This window comes from Electrona antarctica (genome assembly GCF_951216825.1).
Source record: "Electrona antarctica genome assembly, chromosome: 21".
Lineage (NCBI taxonomy): Eukaryota > Metazoa > Chordata > Actinopteri > Myctophiformes > Myctophidae > Electrona > Electrona antarctica.
The window spans coordinates 26,359,474-26,383,980 of NC_136802.1; the positions used below are offsets into that span (position 1 = coordinate 26,359,474).

At 43.9% G+C, this 24,507-nt stretch overlaps 3 protein-coding genes across 5 annotated transcripts in view; 1 reads left to right on the plus strand and 2 right to left on the minus strand.

Annotated features, from left to right (window-relative positions):
• Nucleotides 1–368: 368 nt before the first annotated feature.
• LOC306914426 (zinc-binding protein A33-like) lies at nt 369–4,001 on the plus strand. 2 transcript variants are annotated; one of them, XM_079491432.1, is made up of 2 exons: nt 369–742; nt 2,038–4,001. In XM_079491432.1, the coding sequence occupies exon 2, from the start codon at nt 2,046–2,048 to the stop codon at nt 3,549–3,551; it is 1,506 nt and encodes a 501-aa protein (XP_079347558.1). In that variant the 5' UTR covers nt 369–742; nt 2,038–2,045; the 3' UTR covers nt 3,552–4,001. The 2 variants fall into 2 exon arrangements, with proteins under 2 accessions (XP_079347558.1, XP_079347557.1); XM_079491431.1 differs by lacking the exon at nt 369–742 and adding an exon at nt 1,614–1,745.
• Nucleotides 2,411–17,921, minus strand: brms1 (BRMS1 transcriptional repressor and anoikis regulator). 2 transcript variants are annotated; one of them, XM_079491436.1, is made up of 10 exons: nt 17,784–17,921; nt 15,377–15,673; nt 14,397–14,487; nt 12,998–13,125; nt 11,897–11,976; nt 11,681–11,768; nt 9,688–9,780; nt 7,531–7,595; nt 5,963–6,002; nt 2,411–2,543 (listed from the first exon to the last, which is right to left on the minus strand). In XM_079491436.1, exons 2-10 carry the CDS (start codon nt 15,669–15,671, stop codon nt 2,536–2,538), a joined length of 888 nt encoding a protein of 295 aa, XP_079347562.1. In that variant the 5' UTR covers nt 15,672–15,673; nt 17,784–17,921; the 3' UTR covers nt 2,411–2,535. The 2 variants fall into 2 exon arrangements, with proteins under 2 accessions (XP_079347562.1, XP_079347561.1); XM_079491435.1 differs by lacking the exon at nt 2,411–2,543 and adding an exon at nt 5,370–5,484.
• Nucleotides 17,922–19,111: 1,190 nt separating this feature from the next.
• ppp1r14bb (protein phosphatase 1, regulatory (inhibitor) subunit 14Bb) overlaps nt 19,112–24,507 on the minus strand; it is a 38,308-nt gene continuing 32,912 nt past the window's right edge. Inside the window, exon 4 of the mRNA XM_079491710.1 lies at nt 19,112–24,331. Within this exon, the coding sequence (XP_079347836.1) occupies nt 24,263–24,331 (69 nt within the window). The 3' untranslated portion in view covers nt 19,112–24,262. The remainder of the gene's footprint in view (nt 24,332–24,507) is intronic.

The following is a 24,507-nucleotide window of genomic DNA, read 5'->3' on the forward strand; positions in this document are numbered from 1 at the left end:
AGCTGTTTCTGTGGTTTTGCCGCCACCCTGTGGCCAGCCCGTGCAACCACATGCCACCCTGTCCACATTGTGTGGAATGTTGAGCTGGTGGTTTCTATTGGCTGTTGAGAGCCAAGGGCCCCTGCTCCACCGGCCCAATGGATAACATGTGACCTCACAAGTATATATAATATACACAACACAATACAGAAGAATAGAATACAATATGAATACAACTTTATTTCAAATAAAACTCTCCACACTAACGCCAGTGTTCCAATGAGAACTGATGATGACAATGATCATAAATGAATGTGCCTCTATCCATCCATCCATCTATCACACTCGGTCTCGACCCCCTCCCATGCACGCTCGGTCATGACTCGGACTCGACCTCTCATGCACACTCGGTCATGACTCGGACTCCTCCCATGCACACTCGGTCATGACTCGGACTCGACCCGACGACCTCCCTCAGACTTGGTCTTGACTTGGACAAGCTTTATGTGGACTCGACTACAACACTACCATTTGGCTTCAATTCTTCCTCTCAGTACTGGGGGGCTTGGTTTAATATGACCTCTTTGCCAAATAAATCGGTTCAGGGAAATTAGTGATTTTGTACGCACTGTGTCCTCTCCTTCTTTAATATACTCCTTGACACCACCTGTTGGAAACCGTTGTGTGTCTTCCTGAATCCTATTACATGCTGTCGTTTCTCACCAGAGCAGTAGAGTGAGGATTATCATCAGCAACAGCATCTGTGAGTTGAAGTTTTAAGTGAAATGGTGTTGATGTCTCGTCTACTGCTATGTCACCAGAATATATGTAATGCCACAATCATAAGAAAGTGTGACTCCAATACTCTGCTTTTAAAACTGCTCTAAAAGAGCTCTTAGGTGGCTGCAATATTCGTAACTCACTCCAGTAAAGTCTTATCTCGACTCTTACCCATCTGTTTACTGTACATATTTTTACTGCTAGTTTATATGATGTTTTTGGCATATTATTGATTGTATACTATCATGTTTTTAAACGTTTCGATGAACTGAATACACATGACCTTATGGAAACAAGCCATAGTGCTGTCTTTGGCTTTAATCATTGTTTATTCATCATCATTCATTATTCATTCACAGTAACTGCCTCCAAAGTAGCAGCTAGGATACTCTTCCATCCTGGGGTCCACAACAAACATAACAATACACATCACATAATAAAACATAGCAAACATAACAATACATGATATAAACACACAACAATAAGTCAAAAACAAAAAGATAGAATAGAGGGTACACCTACTGGAGTGGCAAAAAAAATAATACTTTCTGGCCTTCACAGGGCCATACTGTCCCAAGAAACTAGCTAGCCTAGCCACCGAGTTTGCTAGCGCTCTGGGAGAACAGAGCAGCTGAATTCTTTGTTTTGATTAGGTGGTGAATGGTGCTGGTTTAACCCACGGCTAGAAGGCTGTTTCAACCAATCAGATTGCTTCCTCGAAACGACCTGTGGTATTATACCACAGGTCGTTTCGAGGAAGCAATCTGATGCTTGCGGAACTCGACTTCGTCTCGTTCCTCACCGCATCCCTGTCGTGGCAATAATCACGTTAACCCACACCCTCTCGTGTAATATTGCTTAAATCGTCTTACCTCTCTGAATGCATGAAACGATGTTAATTTCACTTTGCCACTCACTTGATTCATGTGCATATCTTTCCTATGGAGACAACAACAACAATGATATGTTATATGACAGAATATTTGGTAACTTACTAACTGTATAACATTTGACTTACGTCCTACTAATCCCTAAATATTTTGTCATGCAACAAGTAGTGAAAATAGCCAATCTTCAAGCTCACAGCACGCCACGATTTGACGCACTGTGAGCTTGTAGATTGTCTATTTTCATTACATTTTAGGCAGAAATGTTTGAAATGTTTGCCTATAATAGCATACCGGTATTATCCAAAATGGGGATGCCGCTGAAAATAAGGAAGTTGAAAGTAGTTAAGAATTAAACCATGTTCTTTGTTCAATCCCCCTTCTCTTCCAGGGATCAACATGGAGGCTACAGACATTATCAGACAGAACAAGACAAAACTTCAACACGTTCTAATGTCACACATTCACTTCGTTGTCCAGTGTGTGCACGAAGAAAAGCTACTGGCAAAATCTGAATACATGAACCTGAAAAGCATCTCTCTGCCGTCCAAGGCAGCCACTGACCTCGTGGACAAGATGGTTTCCAAGGGTGAAACAACGTGCAGGTCTTTCCTGCGTCTGCTACGAGACACCAAACTAACCGACGTGTGTCCTGGTCTGAAGGCAATGCCGTGGTGCAGGCCTCCATCCACACCTTCAACCCGCCCTAGCACGTCTGAGGAGGATGTCGAGCTGTCGAGTTGTGAACACGCAGAGGAGCATCAACTGTTCTGTGAGGACGAACAGAGAGTCGTGTGTCGTATCTGTGACTCCTCTCACCATCCTGGCCACAAGCTGCTTCCGGTAGAACAAGCCGTCAACAACCTGAAGGACCAACTGGAGTCTGACCTCAGGACTCTAAAGGATAAGATGAACAAATACAAACAGTTTAAGAATAGATACACTAAGGAAGTGGTTGAACACAACAACAAGCAGGTTTTGGCCACAGAGAAGCAAATCAGAGCAGAGTTTAAAAAACTCCACCAGTTCCTGACGGAGGAAGAGGAGGCCAGACTGGAGGCTCTGAGGGAGGAAGAGAAGCAGAAGGCAGAGATAATTCAGGTTGTTGAGGAGCAGATCTCCTCTCTCTCCTTTTCAATCTCTGCTGTAGAACAAGAGCTGCAGGAACACAGCGTGTCATTTCTCAGCAGTTATGGAAACACTCGGAGCAGAACCAGAGTCCTGTGTACGCTGTCAGATCCACAGGATTCAGGGACTGAAGGAGCTCTGATAGACGAGGCCAAACACCTGGGAAACCTGACCATCAACGTCTGGGAGAAGATGAAGGAGAGGGTCAAGTTCACTCCTGTCATTCTGGACCCAAACACGGCGTACACTTATCTCTGTCTGTCCGAAGACCTGACCAGTGTGAGGAATACAGACAGAATGCAGCAGCGTCCTGACAACCCAGAGAGGTTCACTAATGGTGCTGATGTCCTGGGTTCAGAGGGTTACAGGTCAGGGACTCACAGATGGGACGTTGAGGTCGGAGACCATCCTTGCTGGAATTTAGGTTTGGCTAAAGAATCTGTTGAAAGGAAGAACAATTCATACTCCTCACCGGAATATGGAATATGGTGTTTATGTCAAAAGGATGGTTGCTACAGTAACGGGTGTAGTGACACCATCCCACTGCAGAGGAATCCCCAGAGGATCAGAGTCCAGCTGGACTATGACGCGGGGGAGGTGTCCTTCTACGACCCTGAAGACATGACTCACATCTACACTCATAAAGACACTTTCACTGATAAACTCTACCCATATTTCTCTGTTGGAGAGGCTGGTGATGCTGAAACCACTGATATCAAATTATGTCCAGTACCAGTGATGGAAGAAATGCTCAGATCTTTTACCTTTTACCTTTGATGTCAGATTGACATATGGAGTGTGTCACGAGGCGTGATGGACTGAAAACCATATATGGAGATCTAAGGGTCTCCATGATGTCACGTGATGTCACGAGGCGTGACCATATATGGAGACGTGATGTCACGAGGTGTGGGTGACTGATGGACGGACGGGTGATGCAGGATTTCATAGTATATGGTCACAAATGCGACCATTTACTATGAAGTGTAGAAATACTGTTACGGGTGAAAGTGCTGATTCTTAAGGCAGCTCCAGACAGCACAGACGGTCGGCTGTCGGCCAGTTTGAAAGTGTCCGGAGCTTGCCGTCTATTTGTTTTGGTGCGTATGCATAAGCTTGCCAGATTCTGTGAGTGAAACAAGCACAGAATTTTTTCTCTATGGAGAATAAAATGGAATCGTCTCATATAAGTAAATAAACAAATAAACAAACTGTCTCTGCTGTTAATGTGTAGTTACTGTTAAAAGAGGGCCTTATTTTAATTATTTTACATGATGGGACTCCTCCCAGCTTCCCCATACATCCCCATTTACATGTTGATATATTTTAATCTCAATTGGCAAAGTTACTAAAAGTAAAACACTACAGCTGCGAAGTGCGAATGAAGCTTGGCTTTTTATATCGCAATAGATCCTGCTTTCCATGGCCTTCAGTACTAGAAAGGGGCTAATGTAGGCACTATTCATCTCTGCTGTGGACTATGGGGACAAATATATACAGAAACTCATCAGCTACCACACTTAAAAGTTTGGACTCAGTTTATCATTCTGCCCTCAGATTTATAACAGGCGACAGCTATAACACCCATCACTGCATACTGTACAATACAGTTGGTTGGCCCCTGCATTGGTTTTTATTTATCTATAAAGCTCTAATTGGGAGTTCACCTTCTTATATAAACCCTCTTTTACAATGGAAAACTATTTCTTATCATGATCTCAAGATTATTAGTTGCTTGAGACCTCACATTCCTCCACTAAGTCTGGAAAATCTGCTTTCAAGTGCTTGGCACACAACACGTGACCTTACAGACTTCACTCAAGTGCAGCTGCTCTCTCTTCTCTAGGTCGCTCTCTATTGTACCCGTTTTAATTGATGTTGATTCATTATTTTACTTTATTAATTTATTTTATAAATCTGTTTTTTCGTCCAGCGGTGAAATGTCCCTTTTAGAGAGATTGATAATGACGTGCACATACGTGCAACAGCACAGACACACAACACAACACAACTCAGGGCCGGTCTCATAAAATATTTCAAACTTTAATCATTATAAACTGTTATATATATATATATATAAATACCTGGTCGTCTTATCAATAAGAACATTTTTCTTTAAATAGCCAAATAAAAATAACACGTCAAACCAAGCTGCAAGATGGTATATTAAAGGGATACTCTGCCGTTTAAAAAAAGTTCCATTAAAAAGAAAAAGAAAAAAAACGTGTTAATCAATGGAATGAAGACGGGTGTTTCAGAGTAAAGGTGTGAAATGGAGACAGACAGGTATGTCAGAGTATGGTGTGAATGCAGACAGACAGGTGGCGGCTGTGGCTCAGGAGGTAGAGCAGGTCGTCCAATGATCCATGGGTCGGCGGTTCGAATCCCAGCTCCTCCTGTCTACATGTCGAAGTGTCCTTGGGCAAGACACTGAACCCCAAATTGCTCCCGATGTGCTGGTTGGTACCTTGCATGGCTTCCGCTGCAATCGGTGTATGAATGTGTGTGTGAATGGGTGAATGTAATGCACAATCTATGTAAAGCGCCTTGGATAAAGGCGCTATATAAATGCACCATTTATCATTTACCATTTACCAGGTGTGTCAGAGTAAAGGTGTGAATGCAGACAGACAGGTGTGTCAGAGTAAAGCAGGATTTTGGTTGGTTGTGTTGACATCTTCCACTGAGACACACCCCCACCATCACCGCTCTGAGAGAGAGAGAGAGAGAGGTTTAATAATTTGTTCTGCCTACTTCTTTTATTTTATTGCTATGATTTGTCCGGAGCCGAGTTGGCTTTGTCCGAGGCTTAAAGGTCTTTAAATAAATACTTTCCGAAATGTCTATGGGGAATATTTATGGGGAATTCTCTTCCGGGCCATGAAAGGTGACGGGACTGTGACGCTCTATTGGGCTCAAACATACATCAAATTCATTCCACTGGTGCCGCCAAAATGTGGAATGACCTTCCAAAAGACAAAAGGTTCCCCACTCCATTTCTTAGTTTTTGCTTGTTTTTAATATCGCGTGTGTTGGTAAGAGTTCTTTTTTTATTGTATTGTATATACTGGTATGTATTATATATTTGAATTGAGCACAATTAATGGGCCAAAGATGGGAAACAAGCCCCCTGATGTTAGAGATGGACATAAACATGAAGCCAGGCACACACACAAAAGTACACTCACTTTCTGCTTTCTTCTTTAGTGGTACCAGTGCTGCTTTCGCCTGGACAAAAAAACAACAACAAAAAACGAAGTGAAAACATGTAATAACTAGAACTGCACTCTGTCAAGTGCCTACTTGCGCGTTGCACACAAGGTAGGCCATAAATGGCCTGCTGGCGCAAGCAGAGCGCGCAAATACTGTCGACCGCTACGAACTTTCAAATCTCAGCCTCTCTGTAAAACATTGAAATTAATTACGAAAGTAATTACGATGTTTCAATATTGGTTGGGTAACAGGTAACGTATGTATGTATTGTATACATGTATGTAAGTTGTAAGTTGAAAGAACTATACTGTGGTCGGCTGGCTTTTTTTATGTACGTATGCTTGGTTGGTATCAATGTCTAGTATATATACCTCCCAAGCACACGTGCATACGTCCCAACACGACCACAATACTTGCGTGCTCTGCTTTCTGCTACGAACTTTCAAATCTCAGCCTCTCTGTAAAACATTAAATACTAAAGTTGGGTTATAACTGGCTGTCAATGGTGACGTAATTACTGTACAATATGTTTTCGCCGGAACCGGGCCACGTTCTTTTTTTAAACAACTGGATTCGAGTGTTATTTCATTTATATGGGCGGATAAAACGCCTCGCATTTCCAAAACTCACTCACAGAAGGATGTAAGCGAAGGAGGCCAATATTTAAACATTACTATTGGGCTGCAAATTAAATGCAAGGGCAGTGGGGGTTTTCCTGGTGATGACGGTCCTCTGACGCCCCCCTGTGGTTAAAGATTGAATTCATGGCAGTCTCAGAAACCTCACTCCCATCTCTGCTTCTCTCCAGAGCACAGCCTTCACGTAAACGGTCTGTTAGATTATACATTTGTTATTAGGAACTCCCTGAAGATTCTGAACCAGATTAGAAAGGGTTTCGTCTGCCTAATGTTAATGTATACACCCCTATAGCACATCGTCTATAATTTAAACCAGGTATTACGGATGGCGTATTTTCAGATTGGAGGAGGAGGGGTCTGAGCTGCATTGTAGATCTTTACATAGACAGTAAACTGGACACTTTTGCTCAATTGCAGACTAAATATCAGCTTCAAATTAAAAAATAATCTGGTACCACCAAATTAGGCACTTTGTGGGAGTGATCATATCCCAGAATTGACAGTCAAACCCAAGGGCCACGGGATCTATGATTTAATTCTAATACATCCAAACTCTAAACATTGAGTTTCCAGCTTCGTTGCTGCATTTGGGGCGTCGGTGGACTCTGGTCACTTCAGAGATACGTGGGCTGAGGAGCTGGGCGTTCCAATGTCAGACGAGTTGTGGGAGGAGGGCTTGTCTAGTATTCAGAGCTGCTCTATCAATTCTAGATAATTATATAGATTGATTCAATTTAAAGTACTAGACCGGTGCCCGGCTGTAGAGCACCGAGTCGGTAACGATGGAAGTTGGCGATCACATCGCACGCACGCGCACACACACACACACACACACACACACACACACACACACGTCACACACACACACACACACACACACACACACACACACACACAACTCTGACCTTCTTTATAGCGGTCCAGTCTTCAAGGATGTCGAGGTCTCTCAACATGTACACAATGAAAGGTCCTGAAAGAACAACACAACAACAAAAAATATATTTTAACCATTTAACCCAGTGTGAAAATGTGGCAGAAATCTTTGAATATATATTCTTTCACAGTGAACGTTTTGAACTCATATCTTTTTCTTTTTTTTTTTAAGATATTTTTTTGCGGCTTACGCCTTTTATTGGTTTTTGAAGGGACAGACAGTAGGCTGACAGGAAACGGGAGAGAGATGGGGGAAGACATGCAGTAAAGGCCGTGTCGGGCTCGGGAGTCGAACCCGCGGCACACTGCGACTGGATTACAGTCGGGTGCCCAGACGGTTACGCCACCGCCTGGGCCTTGAACTCATATCTTTGCTTCATGGCGGGGTCCCTGGAACAACATATTTTCAGATGGGGGTCGGCGACCAATTACATATAATTTTGGGGTCCAAACATGTCATGATTTAACATGATTTAGAAGACATTTGTAGAATCTGGTGACAGTCCTACTGTGGGTTAAACCATACTGTATATTATGTGCATGCATGGGCAAAAACATTGAATATATAATTATATACTATATTTAATACATACCCTTTGTTTTGCGGTTTTCAATTTTGTTTTGCAATTACACTTTTCACCAGGATCACGGATGGATTGATTCTACGTCCTTCGAAAGCCTACACGGGTTGTGCAAGGACACACTGTGATTGTCCAGTAGTCACTTTGAGTGGCAGTTCGGGGCAAACACTCTCGCCAGAACATGATTTACTATTCTCTGCCTATCGGGTCGCAACGGCCCCGAGTCGGCTCGCTCGCTTTAGCACGCTCGGTGGTGTCTCTCACGTGGCTCAAGTTCACTTGAGACGGCGGGCCTCTGCCGCGGTCTAGTCCATACATGGGCAGTTGGCGGCCCGTGGGCCACATTCACTTAACTCTTTGATTGCGGCTAGCTGTTAGCATAAATCCCAGTTCTCCACAATTCTGACTTATGGGGGTTTGAAAATCCCCCATATTGAGGTAAACCATAGAGTATATAAAAGGATAGAGACTGAACTGTCGCGAAGCTCCGCCCCCCCAGCTATTCATGTCAGTGGAAGTTGCTCAGTGGCGTTTTGAAGCACCCGGAAGACTTCCGCATTTCACCACCAAATTTTGGTGGTCAAATGCGGAAGTGCAACCGAGCGCTCAATGTTAAAGCCCAGCTGCACGGGGTTTCCCGGTCATGAATCCACGGGTCCGCCTGTAGTCCCTCCTCCTACCACTAGGGCCGAGCGCCTCAACGTTGAATAGCCTCACTGGCCCCTTGAGGTAAACTGAGAAAAGTTTTAACGTCCCATAGCTGGTGGTGACGGAAGCGTTGCATAGCAACCGGACCAATGTTTAAAGCTGCCGTGGGGCTCAACCATTATATACACGGAGTATACGTTGGGGTCCGTATATTTATGGACCTAGCAAATAACGTCCCCTAGCGGCGGGGTCCGTATATATACGGACTTGGCGCAAAAATAATTAATGTGGCCCTCAGGTTAATATCAGAATACTGATATATTATTGATTTCTGCTGTTACAATTCCAAACATGCAAACATGACCCGCTTTAATTACTAAAATTAATTGTCTAAATTAGTAGCTTAATGACTAGTAATAAAATGTTATTGACTTTTTTTATGTATTTGTATTTAGTTCATAAAGTTAACATAACTATAATTAAAGGCATTTGAACAGCCTTTGAAATTAAATTAAAACGTTACTTTTCAGGATTCCATTTAAAAAATAGCAAAAGATAATTCAGGATTTCAATTCAAATAATAGCAAAAATAGCTGATCTGCAAGTTTTGAGCTTGCAGATCGTCTATTTTTGCTAGGACAGTGATATGCAATGTGGCCCTCTGGCGTTTGTGTGGAAATATATTGGCCCTCTCCGAGTCTCCATCTTCAAAGTTGCCTAGCCCTGGTCTAGTCCATAGAGTTATATAAGTCTAGTCCGCAGTTGTTGGAGGCGAGAGGCGCTTCCACATTGGCCACAGAATCGGGGCGTGGTTATAAGCAATATATAATAATATAATAAGGTAGTCGACTGATATTTTTCGTCATAGTATTAGTCGACGAAATCAACACTGTTACTAACCTGACACCAGCTGACATCGTTTCCTCCGGTCCGTTCGAGACGCCATGTTCTTCCTCTTGCACTTCTTCCCTTTCAGCTCGTCACTCCACCACTCTGAAAATACAGTGTAGTTTACTGTAGTGTTATGGTTTAATCACTCCACCACACTATTGTATTGTATTTTGTTTCATTTGTTGTCTGTATTCTTAGGTTAAATTCTTAGGTTTCTTAGGATTCTTAGGTTAAATTTGTCAAGTCATGAAAAAATAAATTCAAAGAAAAGAAAGAGAGCAAAAGGATAATAAAATAGAGCATCGTCATGTTCATCAGGTATTATCCGTGTGAACCGTATCTCTCCTGTTGGAATCCTTTTCTTTTTTCTTTTCCCAGACTATACAATATGCTGACAGTGCCTGAATGCCTGACTGTTGCATCACTGATAGCCCAGTGACCTTATCCTCATTCACAGTCTCTGTGGCGCAACCGGTTAGCGCGTTCGGCTGTTAACCGAAAGGTTGGTGGTTCGAGTCCACCCAGGGACGAGGAATATTTTTGAGTGGTGCAACCACTCCTATAGACAGCTACTGTATGTGTGTCTCTGGCTGGCTGGCTGGGTCTGTCCAAGCACCACTCACTTCACACGGGTGTGATTTTACACTTTTGTTGATTTTGACAGCAAATTTTGATTTTAGTTTTAGTCATATTCTCTTGAATAGTTTATTTAGTTTTAGTCACATTTTAGTTTAGTGTTAGTCTAGTTTTAGTCGACTAAATCTACAGTTGATTTAGTCGACTAAAACTTATTTTGGCAGGCCTTGATGCCGTCGTAATGACTGATTTTACACTTGCTGAAAATAACCGATCTACAAGCTCACAGCGCTGTGCTGCAATGCGTTGTGAGCTTGTAGATGGGCTATTTTCAGCATGCAACCAAGTGTAAAATGACTTACGGTATTTTACTTATACCGGATCTCTTGTCCACTAGTCCCTTCCAAACATTTGCTGTCTAGTTTTTATTTGTTGACAAATAGTCTTTTAGTGATCATAGCTTAGTTATCATTTAGTTTCCATTTAGTTTCCGTCAGTGAAAATAGGGAGTCGACGAACATTGACTTGTACTCGACAGTGCTTTGGCTTCAACGACGATAAGAGTTGTACACAAAAGTGGCTCAGGAGGTAGCCTCGCATCACCAGGCTTTCCACCTCGGAGGAAAGCCCAGTCTGTGTTACTAAATCACCTGTGTGATTCGGTCGGGAGCGGATGATATGTTACGTCATGTTGTTGTAGTCACTGATTTGCAGTCATCGGGCAGAAAACCACAAAATGAATAAGAACTATCACAAATAATTCCCTCATAATTACCCCCTTCTGGGGCTTAGGCCGTCGACAAGAGTTCTCCAAGCATCTCGGTCTTGAGCCAACACTTCCAGCTGTCCCCAAGTGTGGCCCATATTTTTTGCATCTGCCTCCAAGTCTCTGCGCCAGGTGTTTCGTGGCTGACCTCTCTTTCTTTTCCCTCATAATTACCCTACCCAATAAAAATAGAATTTCCCTGTTGGAATAACAAAGGTATATAGATGCTAAATAGTCTCTGGAAAGTACACTCTTTAAAAAATCAGCTAAACTAACGCCGCATCAAGGATTTTATTGGGTAGGTGGGGAATGATCGTGGGGAATTATTTTGGGTAGTTCTTATTCCGGTTGTGGTTTCCTGCCTGATGACTACAAACCAGTGAGTTACCATCTGCTCCCGACCGGATCATAAACCCCAAAAAGGAACGCTTCCCAGGCTAGGAGGTAGACAATGGGACGGTTTCGGTTTCAACGCCCCAGCCATCCGGCCAGGTGGAGGGAAGCCGGACGACCCTCGATTATAGAAGACAGTGGTGAGGTCCATTTTTCAACTTTAACTTAAATTCAAGCTTTTTGTTTTACACTCCTCACAGGCTATGGGATCTGTAGTCGTGGTCGCGGTCCCATAGCCCCAGATGGACAGCGTGTGCGTGCGCGTACCAGAGGTGATCTGTCTATCTTCCTCCAGTCTTCTGATCTTGTCCAGTAGTTCTGTCTTCATGGCGTCAAACAGTAATGTGCGCTCGCTCTGTAACACACACACACTCAGGTTGATACGTGTGTTCACGTGTGTGTGTGTGCATGCGTGCGTATGCGTGCATGTGTGTATGCATGTGTGTGTGCTTATACAAATGCGTGTGTGCGTGCGTGTCATACCTCCAGGTGTTGTTGTGCTCCCTGAACTTCACATTCATACTTATGTTTGATGACCTGAAGACACAGCTCTCTGTACACTCCTATGTGCGCACGCGCACACGCACACGCACGCACGCACACACACACACACACACACACACACACACACACACACACACACACACACACACACACACACACACACACACACACACACACACACACACACACACACACACACACACACACACACACACACACACACACACACACACACACACACACACACACGAATTTAGGCATTCATCAGATGCTTCTAATCCAGAGCGATTTACAATAAGCAAGAACAACACACATCAAATACATAGAAATAGTCATCAAGGATCATAAGTCAGCTAAAGAACCTTACATCTGTAACAGTACATTATGAGTGAGGCTATGAGTATACAATCATAGTGTGGTACGTCTGCATACAATGCTAACTTATACATCTAAGCATGAATGAACCAATCACATCAGGTTCATGTATTTTATTGTTTAACACATTCATGGAAACTATACCAGTCGACTAGATCAATTATAAAGCCCTAACGACACCAAAGGGTCGAGACGGTTTTAGCGTTGTCCCTGCGGTGTGATATGTCTTGTTGCACGTTGTCGTTGACCCACGTTGACCCTAGTGATTTAACGCATGGAATTCAATGGCCCAAACCACACAAAGGGTCGAGACGGTTTTAGCATTAACTCCTTGCAACCGTTTGGACCCAAGGTGTTGCATGGTGCCCCTTTGGTGTGGTTTGGGCTTTACTCAGGGACAGGCCTACAACATACTTTTTTATTTTTATTTTTGCTGTGCCTAACCGCTCCAATGACTGGCCGTGTGTGTATGTCTGCCTGTCTGAGTACAAACAGCTGCAATACAATAGTGTTGTTGAGCAGCATGCACGGCTAAGTTCATAGCACAAAGGTGTGGTTTTTATTTTTATTTTCATTTGAAATGGTTTACAGTGTGTCTCCTGTTGGGCAAGCAGTCTACAAGAGGGTCTGTGTGTGTGTGTGTGTGTGTGTGTGTGTGTGTGTGTGTGTGTGTGTGTGTGTGTGTGTGTGTGTGTGTGTGTGTACCTGCTAGGTGTGTGCGTAGCATCATGTTGGTGTCTAAGGAGGAAAGAGGGTCTGTGTACTCTCCTGCCTTCCCTGTGAGAACCTCGTCCAGTTTCACCTTCACCTGGCTCACACGCTCCCTGAAGAGCCTGCAAGTAACCAACCAATAAACACCTGCAATTAAGCAATAAATAAACCCCTGCAATTAACCAATTAATAAACACCTGCAATTAACCAATCCATAACAAGACCAATTAACCAATCATTTATATCCTGCGAGATAGAGATAGAAATGCCATAACATGGGGGACTGTAGCCTAATTCAGGTCAAACCTGGGGTCCTTGAAATTAAACTTTTAAAAGTGACAAACCAATAGCTGTCTATGTAGAAGAGCCTGGCCCCATGAAGTGAACGGAGTTGTCGTAACTCTGTCTCCGTCTATGGCTCTGGGGTGTCCGCATGCTGATGAGTGTCCATTTGGGGGTCCTTGACATGAAAGTTTGAGAACCACTGACCTAGGGTAGGTAGGTACCCTCACAAAAAACATTACTCTATACTGCCTCCTCCTAGTCATCTGTGGGCTAAACATTGTATTAATCCACTTAACTCGAGAAGCCTTCGCCCCACCTACTTCAAATTTGACACGCGCGTTCCACACCACCACAGGGGGTGCGGTTGCCCGGCCTTGAGTCGGTCGGATACGCAGTTTTCAAGCGCGCCAGTGTGCTAGTGGACGTAATGAGCCTAAGTCCCTTCACCTGTAGAATTTCCAGCCTCTGCCTCAGCCAAATGATTGCCATGGCAACCCCACACCTGCCATTTCATTACTTAAACAGTCCACTTTTCACAGTCAGTTTGCACTCTTCAGACACAGGCAGACAGATACAGAGATCTCCATATATTGGCACAAAAGGGACACAGACGTCTGAGATTAAAATAGGGTGCATTTTGCATCCCAAATGCAGTTTATAGTTAAGGTACGCAATAAAACAACGACCTCTGCATACACGGGATGCACTACTGTACTACTGTACTGTTTTTTATTCTAGTTTATTTTGCTAGTTTTAGTTATAATAATAATTTCTTCTTGTTTTCTACATGAATATAACCACATTATAACCATATACAATGAAATGGGAGTTAAATGCTGCAGATTGTAAAAATGGCTAAATAGGACTCCTAACGTCGTTGAAGTGGGACTCATAAAATGTTCCTGGGACTCATCTAAAAGACCATCCCTGCATCCCGGGACTCATTACATTGAAAACCTATATACATCACTGCAGGCGGTTACAACGGGTGCTATAACAACAGGTATTGCATACTAGGTTTCCAACTTGCATCGTTCCAAGTAGGCCGGTGGCCGACGGGCACAGTTGGTCAGTTAATAATGTGTGACATGTCATACATCCATCTTACTTGTCTTTGAGGTCGTGGAACTGTTTCTCCAGATCTATCATCTCCTCCAGACACTCTCCTCTTCTCCTCTCACAGTCCTCATCGTCCATCTCTACAGAGAGAGAGACAGAGAGAGAGACAGAGAGAGAGAGAGATTGCGGTTACAAAATGTATGTTTTGGGTGAATTAAAAAAAGATCGTGGGACACTTTACATAGCCATTGTTTACTTCCGGTTTTCGCGGTTCCGGTTTTCGCATTCAAAATAAGAATGAATAATGAATTGATGAATCAGACAGGCAGCCAATATGTTAATATAATATCATGAGAGAATCTTATCAGATTATCCTGTATGTGTGTGATTTTAAAAATCCTCACGTATGACTCCAGCTTTTTGAATTGAAAATAGTCAATATCTAGATACTGTATGTATTGAAACATCAATCTTTTTGGTCAGGTGACAACCTGACCTAACATCTACTTGTGAAATGTAGACGACATGTTCGCCACCTAGTCGACTCTAATAGAAAAGTTGCGATATTGAGGGGGCAGAAAACAACTTCCGGTTGTCCCCATTCGTTGTCCGCATTCAATAGAAGTCTATGCATTGGACTGGCCCCATGAAGTGATCGGAGTTTGCGTAACTCTGGCTCTGGTCGACTCCAGGCAGGGTTGCCAAGTCCGCTTACACGTTACACAAACAAAACTACAACATGAAGTCACCGCGGTAGTAAGAGACTCACCGCTCATCCAAACACATCTCTCTGTTTTTACTAAAACTACAACATGAAGTCACTGAGTCGTGGTGGTAAGAGACTCACCGCTCATCCAAACACATCTCTCTGTTTTTACCAAAACTACAACATGACATCACTGATCCGCGGTGGTAAGAGACTCACCGCTCACCCAAACACATCTCTCTGATTTTACTAAGCACCGTTTCGGTGGCCACCTCTTCACCTAAAACTGGAGTATGATTGGACCACCAGAGCTAAGCTCTCACCTGAACTCTCCTCCTCCTCTTCATCCTCCTCCTCTTCCTCCTCCTCCTCCTCCTCGTCCTCGCTCTCCTCCAGGTCGGTCTCCTCTCTCTCCTCCGTGCTGTCCTCCTCCATCATCATCTCCTCCTCCTCTCCCTCTGCTCCTCCTGCAGTGCACGTGCTGTCCTCGCGGTGGCGCCGCAGCTCTCCGTTGGTCTTCGCCTCCTCCTTGGTGTTACGCGTCTCTCTCCCCGACGCCTCCTCCTCCTCCTCCTCCTCCTCCTCCGAGGGCTCTCTGACCGAGGGCTGCACCGGCATGGCTGTTTGGGCGCGGGCGCACACGCACGCACACGCACACGCACACGCACACACACACACACACACACACACACAGGTAATTTTTTTTTCAGATTTTCTCTTTTTTATTAAAGTTAAATTAGTTTTAGTATTTGTTTTTTCTGCCCTTTTCAATCCTGCACCTGACAAATATGTCAGGTGCTGAGGTGCAGCTAAGATTGTAAAGGGCCCATACATGGGGAAAGCCCCCATATATGCCCAGGTCTCGTGACATCACTATGACATAGGTCTCGTGACATCACTATGACATCATCAGGGATGATAGTAAATCAGGGATCATATCATAGTAAATGCGACCTGCTGTCGCAATTACTGCATATATGGAGATCCCTGATGTCATCAATATTAGTATATGGATATATGTCAGAACCTGTTCTGTTCCATATGTTGATCCTTCTCCATCCATCCTTACTCTTCGATGTCTCCCTTTTCTTCGATGTCTCCCAAAGTTATTTGTGCAGACGCACCCGACAGCCGGCGAAAACTAGAGTTCTCAACAGGCCCGAAAATTAAGGCCAGGCCCTACCTGGGCCCTCATCAAACCCTGTACACTCAAGATACTGCCCCCGCTGCCACCCTTAGATCACCATATATGGAGCTGACCTGTTCTGACATTCCATATGTTGATCTGACGTCATCAAACCCTGTACACTCAAGACACGCTCCATATATGGTCAGTGCACACGACGAGGTCACTTCTCGCCCTCAGGCGTCTTACTGGTAATAATACAAAAAATAACAAAAGCACTACTTATACAGTATGTGTTACTTATGTTATGTAACAGTTTTCCTATGTTGATGTGAAATTGTAGCATATGTATTGATACTACTGTGAAGATGATCCAATACAATTAAACTAGACAGACAGACAGGTACCCGGTGAATACTGAGTGGTGACCTTGGGGACAGTGTGAGTGACAGACAGACAGACAGACAGACAGACAGACAGACAGACAGAAGTATGTATTAATATTAATACTAGTATTATTATTACTATATAACAGTTTGCAGAATGGGTACATTTCACATGAAAGCACAACTCAATACAAAGACTGTTACTGTGTGGACGACACACTGATAATGCATTACACTTGCATTACACTTTACTTTACAACAGACAGACAGAACCATCAATACGGCTTCCGTGACGTCATCGCAAGACAAGGCGCAAACGAGAGGGCAACGATGGTCTGTATGTACGTCGATCATAAAGCGAGTTTATGTCGACTTGTCTAAATGTTACAACAGAATAAATGGATTATAAGCGTGATATCTATCGCTAATCGGCTTGGTCAAAACATTGAAAAGCACACGCGCGGCGCGCACGCACGCACAAACACACACACACACACACACACACACACACACACACACACACAGTCACAGACACACACGTCTGCCTTGGCTACATTGTTGCACGTTTAACTTTATACTAAAGTCCGTCCATTGACGCACAGATCCATCATTAACAATGCCATCTCAAATTCAATGTCAGCAGCGCATAAAAACCTAGCCTCGGTCCCAGGCTAAAGGCTTACTCAATACTCATCTGCGAAGAGAAAAAACCCTTTGAGGGTTGTCTCCAGATAAATGATAAGAGTTGGTAACCAAATGGACCCTTAAAGATCTTTAACTCTGGAGAGTTAACGACTCTCCAGAGTTAAATTATTGTTAAACATCTGCACTAACTTAATTTACAAGAAGTCTACACAATTAGAGCATTAGAACAATTGTTATTTTGATCAATGTGTAATTGTGTATGTGTGCCTGTTATCTCTCCGTAACATCAATACAGAATGGAATTGTGGACAAAATCTTATCCAACGACAACAACATATTCTTTAGTTTCAAATCTGAGAGGCTAAATGTCATCAAATGGTGGTCCGTGGCTCAAATGCTGAATAAATAATGGACCTTGATGTGAAAAAGGTTGAAAACCACTGGTGTACAACAACTACAGTACGTAGGATCCATCCACGGATTAACTGAAGAGCCAGGCGTATGGCGTAAACTAAACATATTATTATTTCCTACGGGGAGCTTTACGTAAACAGCGCAGCGTCATCCACTCACCTTGATACGAGCGTCCCGCTGGATTTTTATGATTTTACGCACAGATTACTAATAATTTAAGATATAAATTAAAGTACAGTTAAAGGCGATGTATTCCATAATCATAAAAAAAACTACTTCCTCCTTCTTCACTTCAGTTCGACTCTTTGCCGGACTCTGTCGAGCAGCCAATCGGTGTTGAGAACCCGACGCACGACGTTGGCCAATGGCAATGCACGATGTGCGCTCGGGTGGGCTTTTATCCAATCGTAATCCCAGGCCAGGTTGGGAGGGGGGGGGGGGGGGGGGTCGGCCAATGGGATCGCTTCTAGAAGGTTAGACGAGTACCCGGGGAAAGCCTGGCTTTCTATTGGCTGCTCAGCTGAGCGGATCCGGTCTAGCACGCATGCACACACGCACGCACGCACACGCACGCACACACACACACACACACGCACACACACACACACAGTTTCCGTATCCGCTCTCGACCCAGACCTCAGCAGGCAGCAACCTTAATTGCACCTTGCAAAGAGAATAGATTCCCTATAGGTCTATAGGTTAGGGTTAGCAATAGCCAATGATGTAATGCAGTTATACGACATATTAATAAATGATATGCAATAACGGCTTAACAGTAATTAAAAGTAGCCTACATTATGATATGTCATTTTAATTAATGTTAAAAAGGATAGTGTGTTGTAACATTGATTCATCCATTATGTGTCTATATATTCATATGTCCATCCAGACTATAGGCCTACTGAATAACAAGAGAATTATGAACTGTGTATACTAGCCTAATGATGTTATACTTGTCACTCACTTTTTGAGTGGTGCAAACCACTCCAATAACCAGCTTTGTCTGTACCCGTGTCTGTACCTGTGTACCAGGTGTGTACCTGTACGTGGGGCCATGTACAGGTGAGCATGGTTGCTATGGTTAGTGTGTGACGTCACTGCACCACTCAGTTCACACAGGTGTGATTTTTTTAAATAGGCTAGTGAAATTGTGCAGATCTACACTGTGAGTTTGAAATGGAGATTACAAGAGAAAATGTTGTATGGCTTATTTTGATCATTACTAGCAATTATGTTGTATTATTCAGTAAAATGTGGACATTAATCTTATTACATGTACAGTCAACACAAATCCATACAATAGTCTCCTAAATAAGATCCCAAGTAAATACAGAAGTCTCATTGTTTTTGTTTTTCCTTTTCGCATATTTTTATTAAAGTTGCATAAAAGTGTAACAAAATTGGGCAAAAACAAGACCTTGTTTGATATTGCTACATTTGAATGTTGGTTTGTTTTGAATCATCATCCCACAACATGGTCAGTACTCCACCAATCAGCATGATTTAGCCTCACAACATGGTCAGTACTCCACCAATCAGCATGATTTTGCCGCAGACAGTAACCACTATATACTTTCCTTTTTGTTTTCTTTTTCTACTCTTTTTTTTTTCTTTTGCAATTTCCTCCCCAACAGTAAAAAAAAAAACAGACTTCTCAACAACAGTCTAAGAAAGGTATTACCGGTAAATCCAAAGCTGGATTTTAAGAAGAAGAAGAAATCCATTCAAATTCGATTATCGATTGAGCTTGTCTGGCGCGATTCACTGCCCAATTAAAAGGTTCTGCCCCCCCCCCCCCCCCCCGCCCGCCACCCCAGACACAACCCCACAGGTAAAACCAATCGCTGGGTGATTCTCTGGATGGATTTTAATAAAACATTTTGTCAACTATGTTGAATATTAAAGTCATGGCCACGATAAAAAACAACGTCATTCAAATGAGCCTAACAGTATATTGTATTAAACACTCACTCACTTCTAGAAAAGAATGAGAAAGAAAAACATAATTTCCTTTCAAACCACTTTTTCCAAAATGTCTGAATTTGGACGACATTTGTTCTTTTTTTTCCCAATACATTTTCAAAACTGCTGACACCAGGATTTTCAATTTCATACGTAAAAGAAGAAAAAAAAAAGTCTAGTCTTGAAAACCTTTCTAAAATTCTGACAACAGGATTGAATGAATTAAAAAAAAATCAAAACGTATTTCAAAAATAGCCCTAAAAATAGCAAGACGCGATGGTCGTGAGCTCGACTCGTGAGATGATCGGCTATTTGGGCTATTTATGAACACACACACATATATATACACACATATATATATATGTAGGGCTTAAGTGGTTTAGAAAGAAAAAGGAGCAAAAGAAGAGGAAAGGTTCTTAAGGTATTCCAACCTCCGCCATTATGACGTACGTTCGGGAATCGAACGCGCAGCCGTTAGCCGTGGTGGCGCTATACCTTGTTGCTTGTATGTTGTTTTGTTGGTTGGTTTGTTTTTTTCCTTTCAAAATGAATGCCTCCTATTTTATTTTATTTGGTTTACATAAACATAAATAACACCTAAGGCAACAGCTGATTCGCTTACAAAAAAGGGAGAGAGAGAGGAAGGAAGTTGAAGGAGAACTAGAAGAACGGATGGATGGAGGGATGGATGTGTGGATGGATATGGATGAGAAGAGAATGGAGGATTGCCGGTACAGACATAACAGAAATAGGATAGTTGGTGCGCGACAACGCCATACGACAAAGTAGAAAAATCGGGCTTCGAGATGGCAAGGTCGACGAAAGACAGAAATAGGTCAGTTCGGGGTGTGTGCACGCGCGCGTGTGCAAGCGTGCATGTTTTGGGTGCAGAGAGACTGAGAGGGAGACCTTCATCGAGGTCTGTTGTCGCCACCGGTGCATTGCGATCGGCCAAATCAGGGATCAACGCAAAAACAATATATATACACCTGGCACTGCCACGTGTCCCATTGGCCGACAGTCCAGCCCCCCCCATGCGATTTGATTGGCTCACAACCAGTAACAGATGGCTTATTCTTGGGAGACGATTGGGCCGCTGTGGCGTGGCGGGACAACGTGCGAGACACCCTTGCGTGCGACAGCCAAAACCCCCCTTCCCCCCCGTTCCAAATAGGGTGTGCGTTCCTTTCCGTCGGTCGGCGTCTTTCAACGTGTGATGGTATGTGTAAGGTTTTAACGAGAGCGACCGGTTGGGCCCTACCTTTCGCATTGCATTGTGGGAGATGAGACAAGTCCACGAATATATAAAGCGGTAACAACGGTCACCACGGTATACATTCAGACACCAACACGAAATGGCGCTACCAACTATACGAGTGATTTGGGACACAGCCAGATAGAGCGCCCAAGACATGACAGACAGGCGATTGTGCTGGCAGTGGCCACGCAAACACAAAAAGTGGCGTTCTTGATTGTGTTTCGCGTGCGCACACGGGGCCCTTTGATTTGGTGTAGCTGCCACCACGGCCCTGGGAGGAGTTGATCCGTCACTGATGCCGGCCGCGACGACGCAGTTAGTCATCGGTGTGGCCTGACACCCACGCCAAACATGATGCCACACAAATACGACCAAGTGACATGTTGCGACGTCACAAAACAAAAGGACGTCAGGCCACACATTCCAGGGCTGGTGATAAGGGACAACCTTCATGGCATGCATGCATGCATGCGCGCGCACGTGTTTTTGTGTGTGGGATAATGGCACCCCGAACTGACCTTTCGCACGTGCACACAGACGAGAGAGAGAAGAGTGTGATCATGACTGAAAACAAGGCAGCTTTGTTTCTGGGTCCAACGTTGTTTTTGTCTGCATTACAAAATAAAAGTACCGGCCCTATACGGAATCTACACTACTACCCCCACCCCCCTCACAAAGTTTTTTTACGAGGATAAAACAACTCTGCCTCAAAACTGTACCACGTTTCGAAGGAATCGCCAAAAATAGCCGATCTACAAGCTCACAGCGCAACGATTTGATTGGCTATTTATAACGACACAACCATACGCGCAGATATAAAAAAAAATCTGACGTAGCCCAACTGTCTACGTTGTCATTTCAAATGACATTTGACCTCAAAATGGAGGAGAATTTAGGGGGTTCCGGTTCCTCCCTCGTTGGGCGAAATAAGAGGTAACAAATAACGCGTCCACATACCACAAGATTTGTAACAGACAGAGTCTCCAGCTCCGACAAATACAGACAGTTTGCAGGTGATTCTTAGAGGAGAAAGAGAAGGGAAAGAAGAAACAGGGTGGCGTATCCCCCAGTGCACTGCATATGTTTGTTAAAGCCCAAACCACACCAAAGGGTCAGGTCGGGACGAGGCGGTTATTAAGGTCAAACACACAAAATGCAACTCATTGAGTTGCATTGGTGTGGTTGACCTTAAAATGGTGTTGTCCCAAGGAGTCCCTATGTGGTTCGGGCTTTAGACATACTAACAGTCCGACAGGCATTAGTCCGACAAACCGTCACTCCCGTGGCAGGTTCAAACTAACCCGTGGCTCCCGACATGCGTGGCAGGTTAAAACGAACCCGTGGCAGGTTTAAACTAACCCATGGGGTTAGCTTTAGGGTTGGGTTTGGGGTAGGGTGTTGGACTGTTAGTACGTCGGACCAAACACACCCCCCGTTCCCCCCCCCCGTCTCCCTCTCAACCCACCCTTCGAAAAAGTGTCAGGTCACTCAATGACCCCAGCCAAAAGACAAAACTCCTTAAAACAAGAAAAAGAAAAGAAAAAGGGATGCACCGATATGGTAACTACAGGGCCGAACGACAAAAAGAAGGCCTATTGTTGTTCATAATAATCTTCGTTATTAAACGATTAAACATTAACAGTGTACAGCAATCTGTAGCTTGGTAGGTTGTTGCATGTTAAAACTACACACCAAAAAAACAAAACAAAAAAACAACACAAGAACACATAAAACACCGGCCACTGGCCGTGGGTGAATGTCAACTTATTGGCGGTCAAAGGCAAAAGCATTGTCCGATACCCCGATATACAGGCCAATATATATAGATATGGGTGCATCCCAGAGACAAAAAAATACAACAGAATAATATTCATACTACAAATCTCATTGGTTGAGAAGTAAGCCGCTTAGATCCGATAGGCTGCTCGTACTTCGTCCTCCCTCTCCTCCTCTTCGGTCCTTGACACTTATCGCCTCTCTCCTCGACAGTTTCTCTCCTTTCAACTCTTTCCTTTCGCCTTGAACTCTCGGGCGTCGCAGGAAGGAAGCAGTCAAGGAATCGAGGGACATAGGAGGCAAGGAAGGAGGGAAGGAAGGAGTGTGAATGAAAGGGTGGAATAAAAAGAAAGGGAGAGAGAGAGAGACAGAGAGAGGCACTGGTCCTGGCCGGTCGCCCGGTGAATGTCTTTTCATTTTACTCTCTTTGCCGTTTGCTTGTCGTTCGCCCGTGTGTGTGTGTGTGTGTGTGTGTGTGTGTGTGTGTGTGTGTGTGTGAGTGAGTGCGTTTGCGTGCGTGCGTGCGTACGTGTGTGTGTGTGTGTCGCCCACGTGTTTCCATTGTGAGAGTCCATTCATGGCTCTAATCGGGAGTCGGTCGAAAGCATTCAGACGCTCTGTGATCCGATTGGACTGCTAATTAGCCCCCGGGACAACATTAACCACTTAAACCCCATGTTCATTTTAAGAGTCTCTGAGACTGTTCTTTGACGGTGTTTTCAGTCTACGCCAAATCGCATTGCCAAAAATTAGGTCAAACTAGTAGAGTAGCCATACTTGTAAAGTCGGCTATTTCTGTCCGGAATATGGGCGCTGGGGTTCAAGTGGTCCATGTCATACTCCGTAGTAGGACGGCGTCAGAACAGATCTACAAGCTAATAAACGAGTCACCGCGATAAGTCTGTGAGATCAGGGATGTCCGCACCGATACGTTTTTCCATTATTAAACACGGTTTAAAAATAAATAAAACAAACATCCATTTCAGGAATAATCTCTTTTAAGGTGTAATGTATCGTAGATATAGGAAAATGATATGAGTTTGACATCATTTAGAGAAAAAATAATTGGATCAGCGAAGCACAAAGGATTCTGGGAAAGCAGCGATAGATAGTTAGCCCTGTCAACTGTCCAACTCTAAACGGGGTCGTGTATTGGTAAAACTGTTCAAAAACGGTTTAAGATTTTCAAACATTTTCTAAAATAGCGGGGAAAAACCCGCCGATCTACAAGCTCACAGTACTCAGTGCCGTTGTGAGCTTGTGATCGACCATATAAAACAAGGTTTACGTGGTTACTGAGCGAACGACGACAGGTATCAGACCGATTCAAACCCCCGGGTCAGCGGCCCGGGGACACAGGAACACTAACCACACAAAAAATAATAATAATAATAATCTGCCCGACAACACAGAAAATGCCTGGCATACTGGCGCAGTACTTTGTCACCACTAGGTGGCAGACAAAGGGTTAAGAAGAACCGAGGAACTTCCCCGCATGTCAATCTGCCCCCCCCCCATCAAAAGAGGATGAAATAAAACAGGATGAGGATGTGAATGTGTGTGGGGTGTGTGTGGGGGTCATAGAAATGGAGGTGTGTGTGTGTGTGGGGGGGTGGGGGGGTGTGTTGGGGGGCCAGGGTCATCATTTCTTCTGAGGCGTGGACAGCTTCTGCATTCCTCGGATTTTGTCCAGCAGTTCCGTGACAAAGTCCTGTACGGCAAACACAAGAGGGACAAGAGACACACGTGGAGAGAGGTTGAAAAGTAGAGCATTATAGATTGAGCTGAATGAGAGAGAGAGAGAGAGAGAGAGAGAGAGAGAGAGAGAGAGAGAGAGAGAGAGAGAGAGAGAGAGCAAGAGAGAGAGCAAGAGAGAGAGAAGGACTT

Excerpts from the sequence above, each read along its gene's own strand:
- LOC306914426 (XM_079491431.1), top strand. The coding sequence starts at position 1,640 with ATGCATGAAACGATGTTAATTTCACTTTGCCACTCACTTGATTCATGT. Across the intron at positions 1,746-2,037 it reads GTTATATGACAGAATATTTG|GGATCAACATGGAGGCTACA; the intron begins GTAACTTACTAA and ends CTTCTCTTCCAG.
- brms1 (XM_079491436.1), bottom strand. The coding sequence starts at position 15,671 with ATGCCGGTGCAGCCCTCGGTCAGAGAGCCCTCGGAGGAGGAGGAGGAG. Across the intron at positions 14,488-15,376 it reads AGAGGAGGAGGAGAGTTCAG|AGATGGACGATGAGGACTGT; the intron begins GTGAGAGCTTAG and ends CTCTCTCTGTAG. Across the intron at positions 6,003-7,530 it reads ACTGGACCGCTATAAAGAAG|GCGAAAGCAGCACTGGTACC; the intron begins GTCAGAGTTGTG and ends TTTTTTGTCCAG.